Raw genomic sequence first — 14,752 nt, forward strand, 5'->3', positions numbered from 1 at the left:
GATGCATGAGTTAAAAGATGATATATTGTTTTTTGAAAAGAGCAACCCTAAAAGGCTAGACAGCCAAAAATGTTTGGGAAACTTAAGCCTGATATCTTGGTAAACGTATACTAACTTGTGTTGGAATTCACACATGGATAGATATTACGTCAAAGAAACAGTTGTTAATTGACCCAGAATTTGAAAGTCAACAGAAACTGGTCAATGTATCATCAGTTTCCTACAAGACATAATCATTGGTATCTGCTCGCTGTTAGCAGTAAATGCAAACGCTTAATATCTGTCTTCTTGTGTTTTATCTTTTGACTTTTAACCAAAGAGCTAAATTACTGCCCCATGTATCATTTGTACAGATTCAAGCAGTTAAATGTCCAAATGTTTTTGCTAGGCAAAATTAGCATTGTCTATGCAAAAAAGGGGACTTTTTGAACCCTGAATGCCCAAAATAACTCCTCATACACCTATCACTATAAATATTGATGTTGGGCTTTAACAGAACCAACTGTGGCCATGGACTGATATTGCTTGTGTCCAACAGGCAGATACGTCTCTGGAAAACAAGCCTTGTCCAAATTCATGCAAATACACTGACATAGACAAAATCTTTCTAATTAAAAAGCAGGAACCACCGCTGAAAATTGCACCACTTTGATAACCACAGATTGGAGGGAAAGTTAAACCTCCAAGAATTAATTTAATCTCTCCAATATTATTACAGCACAATACACACTCATTAGAAGCATTTTTAATGTTCCATGTTATCACTAAAGCCTTTTTAATACCACTCCTCATGTACGCCTTGAGGCCTGTTAGAGGCGTTGGTTGACGGCGTGCAGGTTGATTGGCAGGTCTCTCCTCTGTGCCCCTTAGCTCTGACTGACTTAATCACACAGTCAATCACACAAAGCCCGCTGCCTATTTACTACTAAAATGCACACCTTTGCTCGATGGCTGGAGCTGATTTGTTAAAAAGAAAGTAAAAGGAAAAAAAAACTTGGGATTTCAAAAGCTCATCCAGCATATAATTATTATCTGCCTCCTGGAGGGATGATCTGGTCTGAGGTGCTGAAACTAGTTAATCGGTTGAATAAACAGGAAAGTTCTTCTCTCTTGTTAATGAGCACACAACTTTCAGTGACTTCCATTTGTAATGAAGGATCACTGAACTCACTCTTTATCTGGTACCTTTTTAAACCAGACTTGCATATTTAGCTGAAAATTACAAGTTTCCCCACTGTGAGACTAATAAAGGATTATCTTTATTGGACGAGGAGAGATACAAGTATTATAATATACATATTTTTTAGATAGATCTATAGATATCTATATAGATCTGTCAGGTAAATGTAGTAGTACAAGGTCTTCCTCTGATGTAGAAGTACACTGTGAGTCAGTAGTAGGCTATACAGTGGAGTTGTATGTTCGTTCGGGTTCCTTCTGTAAGTAATTTCGAAATACAATTTGCTTTTGAAGAATTCTACAAGCAACAATACCACCGGCCAAGCAATCTGCCCGTTCCTAACAGGCACTGCACTAGTAATTTAAATATAGAAAAAAGGCCGCTGGGCTGCACCAAATTTAAAAAACAAAACAAAAAACACAGCTCTGTGCTGTTGGCTTTTCCACAAGTTCCCATATTCAGTGCCCTTCTGTGGCTTAGACCGGCTCTGCTACACACTGTGTGCCAATATACATATAAAGCCAATGGCAGCCCTGCACAAAAACACTACCCTTCTCTGTGGTAAGCACCAAGCCCGGCACACCCTGTCCACATTTCACATCACAGAACCACAATCTCTCTGGCCTCTCTGCTTTCTGTGTGCAATCACACTGATGAGAGTCGTGGCAGGATAACAGGTCACGGTGTAAATGCCATGTCCTATCACATCTAATACCCACATTCGCCAGCCCACAGCAACTAATTGTTTTTAATCTTCTCTGATCCAAAAGAATGGTCTCCAGAGGTCAAACACACCAGTTTCCATTTTCTCTTTCTCTAAACTCAATTTTCTGATCTATGCTTTCATACACCTCTTTGCCATTTTATCTGAAATTTGTAACTTGTGTATATCATTGGCATTAGGTTTTAAAAAGTCTGTACCCCAGTTATTTGTGTCCATGTTTAAAACACAATGAAAACCTAATTATATAAAGGGTGGTGAAATGTAGGGCTCGAACGATTTAATTGATATACAGTATATGAAAAACAAATGCCAAACATTCTCTATTTCCAGCCTTTCAAAAGTGAGAATTTGCTTATTTTTTCATTTTATATAACTGCAAACTTAAAATGCTTAGGTTTTGGACTGTTGGAATTGGACAATTGGACAACTTGTGATGGGTAATTTTTTTAATTTTGACTAGAGAGCCATTATAGTCCACAGGTGTTCCTTCCAGCCAACCTCATCAGGTGGTTTCACTAATGAGTTCTCTACTCTAATTTAGGATTAATTGGATTTAATAATTAATACAACATTCAAAAACTAATTGACAGATTCACTGATAACAAAAATGTAGTTGCAGCCTTAAATGTAAGCCTTCAATGCAATCTAGCTCTCTTTCTGACTCACCTTGCTCGGGGGGTTATCAGCAGCTAGAGTACTTCTCGGTGGGACTTGGTAGACGTCTTGTCCAGGAGGGACCTGGTAGATGCTCTGCTGACTCTGCTGCTGTGGACTCTGGAGGGACGGTGGCACCTGGTAGATTCCCTGAGCCCCCGAGCCAGCCTTTTGCTGATAGGCTGAGCTCTGAGGGGGGGATTGGGCGGCTGGGGACTGGGCCTCAAACATGGGTCCAATCAGCAGCTTCAGGCGGTTGCCAGGGGCGATGCCTTGGCGGCCATGCAGGGAGCAGAGCCACCAGCCCTCCAAACCTCCTGTGTTCTGCTCAATGACGGTCAGGATGTCCCCTTTACGGAAGGCCAGCTCCTCGGGGGACTCCGGCATGTTGTCGTACAATGCTTTGGCCATTAGGTTCTGATGGAAGACAGAGCAGAAATTCTTTTAGAATTTGATGAAGATCTTTGCTTAATTGAACCGATGATAAAAGTTGCCACAACAGCTTTTACCTTCTGTCACATACTGTCAGGTTTTATTTAATTCTATCAAACCTTAAAGGAATTGTTTGTTCGGGAAATCTGCTCAAGTGCGATGAGAAGATCGATACCAGTCTGATTTCTCTATTTTAAATATGACTCTATAGCCTTCGAATGGTTAGCTTAACTCAGCACAAAGCCTGGAAACAGGGGAATACAGCTAGCTAGCCTGGTTGTCCTGAAGTTGCCTGACACTTTGTTTTTTTTCTACGAATTAAACAAACGACATAACGCCTTTAGTATGAGAGCCTTTGTTACCTTTGGATAGAACTAGGCTAGTTGTTTACCCTTGTTTCTAGTCATTACGCTAAGCTAAGCTAATCACTTGCTGCGTGCAGCTTCATATTTAGCGTGCAGAGAGAGTGGTTTCAATTGCCACACCAAACCATTCCTTTAAAACACTAGTTTACCATCAGTTACGATACTTCTATGTTTATGTACATGTTTTAAAACACCTTGGTGAAAGACATGCTGGTAAACTTTTCTCTGCACTTCAAGTTACCATGTTGAGCCCATTAGCCCCCTGCTCCACACCAGATGTTTTTCAAAACCAATTTGAACTTGGTGGGATTTTCTCAGCTTGCCCCTCTGCTCGAGGGCACATCTAAAGGGCTAATGACTCAAAACCCCAGATTCTGGAGATAGGAAACCCCCAGAGTGGGCCACTTCTGTGACTGAGAGAGGCATTTAAAGACTAATTGCCTCAGTAAATGCATCAGTCTTTTTTCCTTTATTCATCCATGGAAGGCGTTAACTGAGTATGAACACTCCTTTTCAGCTTTTATATCGTGACTTTATAACAAATTTAATCTCCTCTGAGCCGCGCAGCACAACAGTCCTGTACTTTAAAATATGTAAACTCCATAAATACAATTAGGGATTAAGTGCCTTGCTCAAGGGCTTCTTTAGTTCGTTACTGAGGGAGAGGAGTGTCCGTAGAGCATGTTTGTTTCGTGCGAGCAACCTAACTTCCTTCTGTTTTGTAGCACCACTATCAACTAGCCTTGTAAAGACAGTAGAAAAGTAGAGGTATAAACTCTTCTAATGTAATTGCTTCTGCTTCAGCAATAAAATGGCTAAAAAATATCTTATAACGAAACTGAAAATACAGAGGGACAGAGTTGAGACACACTTCTGTAGACTTTAAACCCCATAAACCCGAAAACTGATTAAACTCACTAGTATCAGATGAAATTATCTGAGTAGAGGATACATACATCAGACTACGAGCTACATGCACATTCGTATCAAAAATAAATAATTCTACAGAGTAAGGATTACCAGAAAAATGTAAACGATGACTGTTTGAGAAGCTGTATTTGTGCGCTTAATGGAAAAGTGTCACTCAGTTTCACTTATCTTTCTAGTAGCTGTTTTGTTGTTGGTCTAAGTCATTAATGCCTCACCCTTTAGTAGCTCAGTGTGGGAATCAGGAAGCCCGCTTTGAGGCTTTCTTGAACCCTCTTTGGCCTTCCTCTTTCCTACACGGCCTGATTCAGGCAGTTCCCATGTGAAACTTTTTCTGCCACTAACATCATTATCTCTCCCTGCGGGCTTGGCCTCCCTGGCTATTGTCAAAGTGCATTGTCAGGGCCATTAGCCAGCAACACCTGTTGCACAATTCCAACCTCACAATCACCCACGCCACCAGCTAGCTGCAACAAGTTCGATTGTGACCCCCGGAGGTTGACGTCGCCCAATGGGAGCTGACCTGGATGTTTGCTCATTGCAATAATTTGATCGAGCTGTCAGAGTCATCCATGAGGAAACAAAATGCTGACTGCTTTGATTACAACTGCAGCGCTAATTAGACTTTGAATAAATTTGTTCTGAGGAATGAAAGACGAGTTTAACGCAGCTTTCTTTGCTGACATTGGGCCTAATGCAAAAACATGTTCACATTCTTATCCTAAACTTCTCACTATTTCTAAGTCTCATTCACCAAAGTCTCTTATAACTGCACAAAAAAAACTTGTTTCACCCTCATGAATGTCAACAGAGGCAGTACACGTTTGAAATGTAATCATTACATCAATGGCACTAAAATAGTCATATAATGCGACCCTGGTCTCTTCAGTTTGTGTTTCATTTACAAAGTTGAAAAACAAATTTTTACACTTCTGAACTTCACGTCCTACAGACAAAAAGATAAGTTTAGCAGCGTCACTAAGGTTGGGCATCGTTTGGACGTCATTTCAATCCCGGTTCTTATAGATTCTTAATTACAATACTTTGAGGGGTGGAGTTGAAATGGGCCAGATGCTTATTTAACAAATAAAAGGAACTTTTTTTTTTTATTCACTAGGGGTTTGCAGTTTTACAGGGCTTTTTAAATGTAAAATAAAGGTTCACGCTGCAAAACAACAAGCGCCTGTCTGCTTATAAACCAAAACTTGCGCGTATGAAATTGGGAAGAGATGATCGGATTTTAAACCAAAATTCTCCAAACAATTCCAATAAAGAAACAATTCTACTCTAAGTAGAAATGTGTTGTCGATTTCCAACCTTAGTAAATAGTTCTTTTAAAATCCCTTGTGAATGCCATTTCAGAACAAACCTCTTCTTCCCAGTGATTCTTGCATGAGGCTCATTGTCCTGTCGTGGTTATCTGCTTTGTTTTTGATGCTCAGAGAAGCATTTAATCACCTCACAGACAGCAGAACAGGACATATCATGCTCCTCTGTCACTGCTGATTACAGTGATCCCTGCAACTAGTTGCCAAATCAAGAATGCAACGTGCACACAATCAGAAACAAACCTATACACAAACGTATATAAAAAGGTGCTGATTGCTTGTATTCGAGCAGACATCTCAGCCCAGCTACTCGGTGATCTGTTGGTGGAAGAAAATGTGTGAGAGAAAATGACCTAGCATCCGTCCTCTAAACCACACTGAGGTGTTAATTTCTGCTTCTCACAGGCGTCAACAGCTCAGTCCCAATCACTCAAAAAAACTTGAAGTTTTCTAGAGCCTCAGTGCAGATTTTAAATGAAAGGTTGCCATGTTTTTTTGGGTCCCGGCCCCCCTTTTAAAAGCACAAAAATAAACACACAGCATTGTTTTTTCACTTGGATACTTAATGATTTTGACATACACTTCTTAAATGCATGTTTTGAACAAAAGTTAAAGAAGTCCTCTGCAGTACACAACGCATTCCTTCTGTTAAACTAGGTTAAAAAGGATGGGTGGATTTTCACATATAATCCTTTCAATGCAGCACTCCCAAATCCTAAATGTTTGCTAGGGCTGATAGCTCAACATACATAAGATTTATCATCAACTTGACAACAAATTTGCAGAATCTAAATGCTGCAAAAACTTAACACAACTGGATAACAAAAAGGGATATTTTGTCTATTTGTGTTTTCTAAGTTTCAGTGCATTGAGGTTTTAGGGTCACTGTACAAATGAGTATTTATTTTACTTCATGACATCTAGTTTGTGGTTAAAAGTAACCACTTAAATACTTTCATACTTTACATTTGGTTTTACCATGGTCAGGGGAAAGAAAAAAAAAATCTAAAGCTAAATAAAATTGGTTGGTTTTGCAATGAGGACGTAATGACCAAACAACATAAAGGCTCTTACTATTACAGTATTGATGTCATACTTTAAAGGTCTATATTAGGATTACTAACACCTTATTAAACGGATCAAACTGTCATCATAACTACCAGTCCATTAGTTAACACCTTGACCTCAAAGTCACACATCAGTCTGAGTCTGTCCTAAAAATGGTGCAACAAACAAACACATACAGGATGATTTGTTGAGGTGAGCCTAGAGATCACAAGGATCCCAAAAGTGAAAAGTCTCATTTTAACATACTTAACCTTCATTCTAACTGTGGTTAAGTTTTATCGGGGCAGAGCTTGTGAGGAAGTCAACATACAGACAATATCAATGGAAATCAGGATCATTTTTGTAGCACCTCGACCAACAAAGAGTGAGTCATACATGAGCCAGAGAACATGTCCAATCTGATGGGTGACGTGAAAACATCACACCTCATCACACTGAACAAACATGCTGTTAGCTGTAACAGCTACACGCAGATCCTTTTTGAAGCGATGCTCCTGTCTTTGTTTGCTTCGGTCAGCTGCATCACTGTAATCGCAGCAGGTGAAACTGACTATTAAAGCGGGCGTCAGATCTCTGGTATAAACATCCGTTAGTCACAACACGGTGACTCAACCACTCGCCATTGATCCTCCTACAGTATAAACACGTCTGCCATTTGTCAGTGGGCAGGCGGGGAGGGCCCCTTCTGCTTCACCCATGGACGGGCTTCCAGGAAGTTATTTGTTATAAGTCGGCGAAGCGAGAAGCTTTCTGCTGCTTCCTTTATGTTCCCACAGTCAAAAGTGACATCTAAAGGTATTTTGTTTTGCCCAACCTAACGTAGAAATGTTAATCATTTCAGTTCTAATGCTCCTTAGCTCTAATGATAAGTTGATGATCAAACTTGATAAAACCTAATTTAATTATTCAAAAACCGATCAGGTCAGAAAGACAATGAAAAGTATAAAGGATAAAAGGAGGTTTCAGGGGTCTCCCAGGTCTCATACTGCCCTCTGCAACATCTGGCTTCAGAGACGTTCTCACGTCCTTGTGTGTTTTAGCCATTAGAAAGCAAGGATTCGTGCAAAGCTCCTTTTATCCTGATTCACCACCTCGATATACAGCCTGAAGACCCAGCTGTCGAGCTTCTCCACTCTCTGACTCAAATAATGTACCTCTAACACCAACGAGGCATTTTTTTCACTAGCTTTTCGTCTAAACACAAACCGTATTTAAACGTCCTGTGCGGAAAGCCTGTGCTGACCATCCAAAAATAACAACCTTATGTAACTTCACTGCCCGCATAAAGGGGCCCAACTTTTGGTTTCAGTAAGAGCTCTCTGGGTGGTTTTGGCTCTGCCTCTCTGGGGTACACATCAGTCTAATATCAACAAGCTCACAAATACTGAAATGCCCCTGTTACAGTGGCCAAAAACACAACCGCACCACACAGCAGAAACATAGCGTTTCCTAGGCAACAGGAGTGGTCCTACTTTAAAAGAGACAAGGATACTTATAACCCAGCCAAACACAACCTGCTCCCAAAAAAGTGGTACGCTCCGACTGTGAGAACATTGCATATCTGTGTAAAGAAATTAGGGACGTACCAACTGTACCACGTGCCCTGGGGTAGTTGGCAGAAAGGGGTGAACCAGAACACTCATTTGGCCTCATTTCACATGGTTAAATATAGAAAATAATTATAGTAATGACGGTAATGAGGACCTGATGACTTTTTACCAGCCGTTGCTAAGAGTGCGGGTGAGAGCCAGTTCAAATAAATGGGCCGTGTGAAGGGTTCTGGATAGGAAGGGCTCATGGGAAGTGGTTCAGAGCTCAGCGCACATGGTAATTTTTTCATTTGGACAGTTTTCAGGAAGGTTGACCCTCTGATTACAGCCTAAGCCAGTGGGCCGTGTATTAACATAATTACACAGCAGGCTTGGTGAAACTTCCCCTCCGTTACTTCTAAAAAAGTCTAAGGGAAAATGTGATAACTTTTGGAGCTTTTTATTTTTTTAGCTAGAGAAACATGATCCAACACTCTCCTCCCACACAATGACTGATTGATATCTTGTATATGCAGCTGTAAATCAATAGTTATGACACAGTTACAGTGGCACGAAAAGATGAGACTGTTAAACAATCAATAGCTTATTCCAGCCTTATGGCCTTCATAAAGATCATCAGCCATAGTCAAAAATCATCACTTTGGCTTCTTCAGTTGTTTCAACAAGCTGAATAGTAATTTTTGATTTGGACCCACAGACATTAGGACACAGCACACCATGCTCCTCCAGGCTCATGGAAAAGGCTTCATTCATTCTGAATAAAAGACTATTGTATCCCCAGTGTAAATATGACACCCACTAGCTTCCCTCTGGTCTCATTTGTAATTCACGAGCTGCAGCGCTGCAAAGAAAACTCCACACCCCAAAACATCCAACGAGCAACAACAATAGTGTGGTGACTGTCTTCGACAGGATATGATGTTCCGTCGTGTCTAACCACACTGTAATGCGTGACAAACCACTGATGCTCAAAACATCTCTGTTTGAGAGCTCAGAGATGTGTTTAGTCAGTGGATATACATGACAAAAACTGTGTCATAAACGTGGAGTTTCCGTGAAAAAAAATAAGTAGTAAAAGTTAGTCCTTGTATGGCTGATTCCTCTGTTAAGATAACATTTAAATGATCAATATCTTTATATGAAGGCCTGGTCACACCAAAAAGTGCAAAAGTATTTATGTTTAAAGCTGAGTAAAGTAGAGATGGGCAGGGCTAGTTGTAATACTCCTGTAGCTTTGGAGCTAACCGCTAACACGCTAGCCAGCCACTCTTGTGCTAATCACTCACAATAGCTCTATGAGTTTCTTTATATACTCCACTGTGCAGTTTAGTCCCTAAATAAGCAATTGTTTGCTAACTAGTTTGCTAATCAACGTCAAAGCTAATAAGCATGTCCGTGTTAAACCCCAGCAATAAAACCCCTGATGCAGTATGACGTTGGCCGGACACAACTGCAACACTGTCAGTCACCTTTTTTTTTTATGGAGTAACTTCTTGGGTGAAATGACTATTCTCATCCTCGCCCTGCCCATGTCAAAGTTTTTTTTTTTTTACTGTCTCATAAACTTCAAGGTAACTTGACATGGCATCCTCCTCCTTAGCCTGCAGCACCTCCGCTGACCTCGTCTTATCACTTCACATCTTGGACTCTGGTCCTGAACGCCAAGTACAACCTATAATTAGACGTGAAAGCCACACTGGAGATATTCTCTCAAAAAGTGTATCGAATTCTGTGAACTGGAACGGCTGCTTGGGAAATTTACTGTATTGTGCAACACTGTTGCTGCCAAGTCATTCCAGGTCTGTACGAATGTAAAGCAGCAGGAATTTGAGGACATATGTTGGCCAGCATCCATGCTGTTGATGTGTCTTTGGGCAAAGCTATGAATCTTTGGGTGCTTGATGGGCTTTGTTTGGTTGCCGACACTGACCTCTAACCCAAAAAAGCATCAATACACAAAATAAAACAGTATAATTGGTATTTATGGGGCCCCAGCCAAGAGGCGCTCAATGTTGGCGGAGCCGAGAGGTGGATTATTTCCAAGCTTGGAATTGATGCCAAACGAGGGTATCATGGTAACCCCCGGAGACGAGCGCTAATCCCTCTAAGGGGCATTAGCGGAGATGTGAAGTATGTTTCATGGTATCTCTGCAGGGCCACATTGAATGTTTTTTACATATAGGAATAGCCAATGAGATGGAGATTCAGTCTATGTCCACTCGATTTCACGCTACGCAAAGATGTCACAGACACAAAAAGACAAACAGTTGAGGCTGCCAGCTTCCTCCTTTTGAAACATGAAGGGCAACTGGGATAAAAGAATCTTTTGAGAACATCCACTGATGATGTATATTTCTGTCAGAGGTTGGCTATGAGATGAGGGCTGCTACTAACACTTTTTTTTTTGTCATAAATTAATTTGCTGCATATTTTTTTTCCTTCAATAAAATGGCAAATTTGAAACTTAAAAAAAAATAAGCCCATGAAAACCTCTCAGAACCCAAGGTGATGTCTTTTTATGTCCGTTGTCGATGACAAATCCAATGATATTAATCTAAATTTCATACATGACGTATAAAAAAGGGAAATCTCACATTTGAGAAGCTAGAACCGGAGAAAAATGTTCAGCCAGTTAGTTACTGACAAACACAAACACATTTTCAAAGCACAAACGAGTAACTACAGGATGTAATAATTCAGTGCAGTGGTATTAAACCCTTCTCAGCTGTCATGTCTCCTCTTATCTGCCACGAGGACCGACTCTCCACAGGGTCAAACCGAGCGGACGGAGGCCCACTACTTCTTCAGAGATGACCCTGTAAAATACTTGTCATTCCTCTATGGGGAAGGAGGAGGTTGGCGAGAATTATTTCTGCCATGTCAAACATGGAAATAATTAAATGCATTGTTACTGATGTTGGTCTCTCTCTCTCTCTCTCTCTCTCTCTCTCTCTCTCTCTCTCTCTCTCTCTCTCTCTCTCTCTCTCTCTCTCTCTCTCTCTCTCTCTCTCTCTCTCTCTCTCTCTCTCTCTCTCTCTCTCTGAAATGAGCACACAATGTAGTCTGTCTCCCCGCTGACCGTTTTCAAATGTGGTGCGAGGGCGCAGCGGGGGGGGGGGTTATGCTATTCATTCCGGCTGTGGGAGAAGCTCTACACGTTCACTGAAAATCTTGCACAGGAGCAAACTTGTAGTTATTCTGCTGAATGATCTATGTTGTATTTAGTCTCAAAGAAAGTCTGTGGGAAAGCATGGAAAACCTATTTCACTGCTCGAATGTGCACGTCTAACCTGCAGAGGTTTGTCTAAAGGAATTGTTTGCCTGGTTTTCTTTCCGGAGGGTACAAAAATGTCTCCTCCTGCACAATGCACAGACAAGAAAAGAGTATCCTGGTGCTTCCAGACTCATTAACAATGTAAATGGGCACCTTGAAACAATCATGTGCATCTTCCGAACAACCTTCCCACGCATGATCGCCTGGAATGCTCTCATTCTCACAGGGCGCTCCTCGACCTCCAGGCTCCCATCCCCCCCAACCCAATACATCCAACTATGTTTGCCCTCTCGTTCCCCCCACAACTTCCTCTTTCTTTTATTTTCCGCAGGCCCTTTCAGCATCACAGATCCTCCTCCTCCTCCACCGTCTCAGAACAATGTCTGCTCCCTACTCCTCCAGCCCTCTTTGCTTTTGGACCAGTGCCTGGAGCCTGAACCCATAAAAAAGAGACTAAAGAAGGAAAAAAAAAAAACGCATACACACAAGAATGTGGGTTCACCTAATCACTCCTCACTGTGGTTGTGAAGCTATTTCTGAAACAGTTACGTCAGCTACAAAGGAATGAGTTAAAAGCTTTGTGGAAGTCTTTGGGTGAGAATGGGAGGTGACGTTAAAAAAAAACAAAAAACGTATTTTGCCTTAGAAAGTTATCGTAAAGCATTCAAGGTAGAGTTTGACATTTTGGCAAATAAGCTTATTGTCTTTTTAGTGGAGAGATGGAGAAGAAAACCACTCTTCATTCAATCTGTGCAGTATTAAGATAGAGCCAGGGGACGGTTAGTTTAGCATAAAGACAGGAAACAGCTGCCTCTGATCACACTATTTTAAACACGTTATATCTATATATTGACTCCGTGCAAAACTCAGAGTTAAAGCAACAAGTTGAGGTTTTATTATATCCGATTAGATTCAACTTTATTGTCATTACACATGTACAGGTAATGCAACAAAACTTAAACTAAAAAATGAATAAAACCTATAAAATGATTTTACTCTTTATTGTGTATGCTATGCTACTCTACCTGGCAGCTGGCTGTAGCCTTATACTTAATGGACAGTCAAAAAACTAAATGTGGTTTTTACATTTTATTTTTTCCCAATCTTTATGCTAAGGTAAGACACTCGCCTCCCGGCTCTGGCTTTACATTGACTTAACAGACATGAGAGTGATTCATTTTCTCTAACTCTCCATCAGAAAGAAAATAAGCCCAAACTGTTGGACTATAACTTCAAACTACTACAGGTATCATCCTCCTCAGAAACCTCAGGGCCTCACTGACGCTGTAAGAGAACCCTCGGTGTGTGTGGACCCATCAGGGGGATTATACGCATTAGGTGACCTATGGAAGACAATAGACAAGCCTTCCCTTCACACCTCAACACAAGCTGGAAACCGGTGGGGGGGGGGGGGCAGCGTCTGGCCAGCACCTCACCTCAGGACATGTGATGGGCGCCAACGGCCTCATTTAGCTTGTGTTGAAACATTACCGCTCTGCGTGGAAAAGAGTGCTTAATATAGCTGTAAATAATTAATTGCGGCTGAGATCTGATAGGGGCACATAGTAAACTGTTTAACATATTTAAACAAGGATCTGTGAGAGGCTGACCTGCAAGAAACTCGATAAACACAGCAGTGACGCAAAGTGCGTCATCAGATTTCCCACCTTTCTTCTCCATTCCTGCCACCTGTGTTTTCCTCTGGCAGTGTTGCAAAATGTAGATATGTTATCATAAGCAAAGAGCACTCTGCATGATTTCTTTGCTCTGCTTATCTCACCTAAGGCAAACAAAGTGTAGACACAGTTTTACGTCAAATCTCTTTCCTATAGACAGAGCACAGCTTGGAAACACTGATGTTGATCACATTTTATTAACATCCACCGCCTTCTTGTTCAGGATGAAAATGGTAATCTGGAGACCTGATCAAAGCAGTTTCCTCCCCTGAGATCCTTGCTACGCTCGCTGGTCTCAGGCCAAAAAACATCATCACCCTCGACAGCGCCGGCTCTCTCTGCTCTGTGAACTGTGTACTTAAGCGGACAATGACTCAGTTTGGACCATGACGCAGACACACAGCGTGCACCACCCTCCAATCACAACCGCACCCTGCTAAAAAGTGACACTAGGCCCAGTAGACTCTTGAAGAAAAGAGACCCAAACTGTAAATCGAGAGCCTGAGCCAAAACTCTGCCAAACAGCTGCTTCACACTTCAGAAAACAGCCACTGCCCTCGAAAAATCCCTGAATCATCCAAACACTTTACACAGTTATTGCTTCCCTAATATGGTGAGGCAGACTTCAGGCTAAAGTGTAGGGCAGATGAAACTTAACTACAACGGTTCAAGGCACCACGTCTCTTGCTAAATGCCCCAAGACATTCACAAAGCAGTGGGTCCAGTGAGTTAAAGACATGTCTAAGTCATTTTTTTTCTAGCATCTGTTTTAAAGAGTTCCTTCTTCTGTTTACTTCATTGTTACAGTTGAATATCTTTGAGTTTTGACATTTGAAAAGTTACCCTGGGCTCAGGGAACACTGTAGATGGTCAATTGTTGCAAATATATTTGCTGACATCAAATCAGGCTCAGTCAGTAGGGAGTTGGGTTGGGAACCGGAGGGTCGCTGGTCCAAATCCCCGTACGGACCGAAGTACGGAGTGTGGACTGGTAGCTGGAGAGGTGCCAGTGCCACCTGCCTGGCACTGCCAAGGTGCTCTTGAGCAATGCACCGAACCGCTCCCAACTGCTTGGGGCACCTGTCCAGCAGTCGCAGCCCCCCTCACTCTGACATCTCTCCATTTGTGTATTTATAGGACCTGAGTATGTGTGTGTATTTCAGGCCTGTGTGTAGTGTTTCCTAACAGAGTAAAAACAAATTGTAATTCAGACAATAAAGTATTTAATTAAATGAATTGGTAGTCTAATGGAAACAAGTGTCAGTGGCCACCCCAATAGAGCTGTTTCGAATTGACTTTCAAGGAAACTGAATAAATCTCATATTGAGACAGCTAAATGTGAAGGGGAGTGGGCATTAAAGACAACATGCGTGACTGTCTGCTAAGAAATACGAAGCTATAATGTTCTTTCTATACCTTGCCTACTATAGGTGGCATCTTGACTCTCAGTGAAATGGTTTACACTCTCAACAGTCTTTAGGACACTGCTCGGAGAATCTTAGATCAAATGATGAAAACAACATAAGAAAACACAGTTCTGTTCCTATTTCTACTTTTTAAAGGGGGGAGGAGAC

At 41.5% G+C, this 14,752-nt stretch overlaps 1 protein-coding gene across 1 annotated transcript in view; it reads right to left on the bottom strand.

Moving 5' to 3' along the window:
* Positions 1 to 14,752, bottom strand: part of nedd9 (neural precursor cell expressed, developmentally down-regulated 9) — a 28,029-nt gene that overhangs the window by 12,649 nt on the left and 628 nt on the right. The window contains exon 2 of the mRNA XM_034891781.1: positions 2,571 to 2,975. Within this exon, the coding sequence (XP_034747672.1) occupies positions 2,571 to 2,975 (405 nt within the window). The remainder of the gene's footprint in view (positions 1 to 2,570; positions 2,976 to 14,752) is intronic.

Source organism: Etheostoma cragini, chromosome 14 (assembly GCF_013103735.1).
Source record: "Etheostoma cragini isolate CJK2018 chromosome 14, CSU_Ecrag_1.0, whole genome shotgun sequence".
In the NCBI taxonomy this organism is placed as follows: Eukaryota; Metazoa; Chordata; class Actinopteri; order Perciformes; family Percidae; genus Etheostoma; species Etheostoma cragini.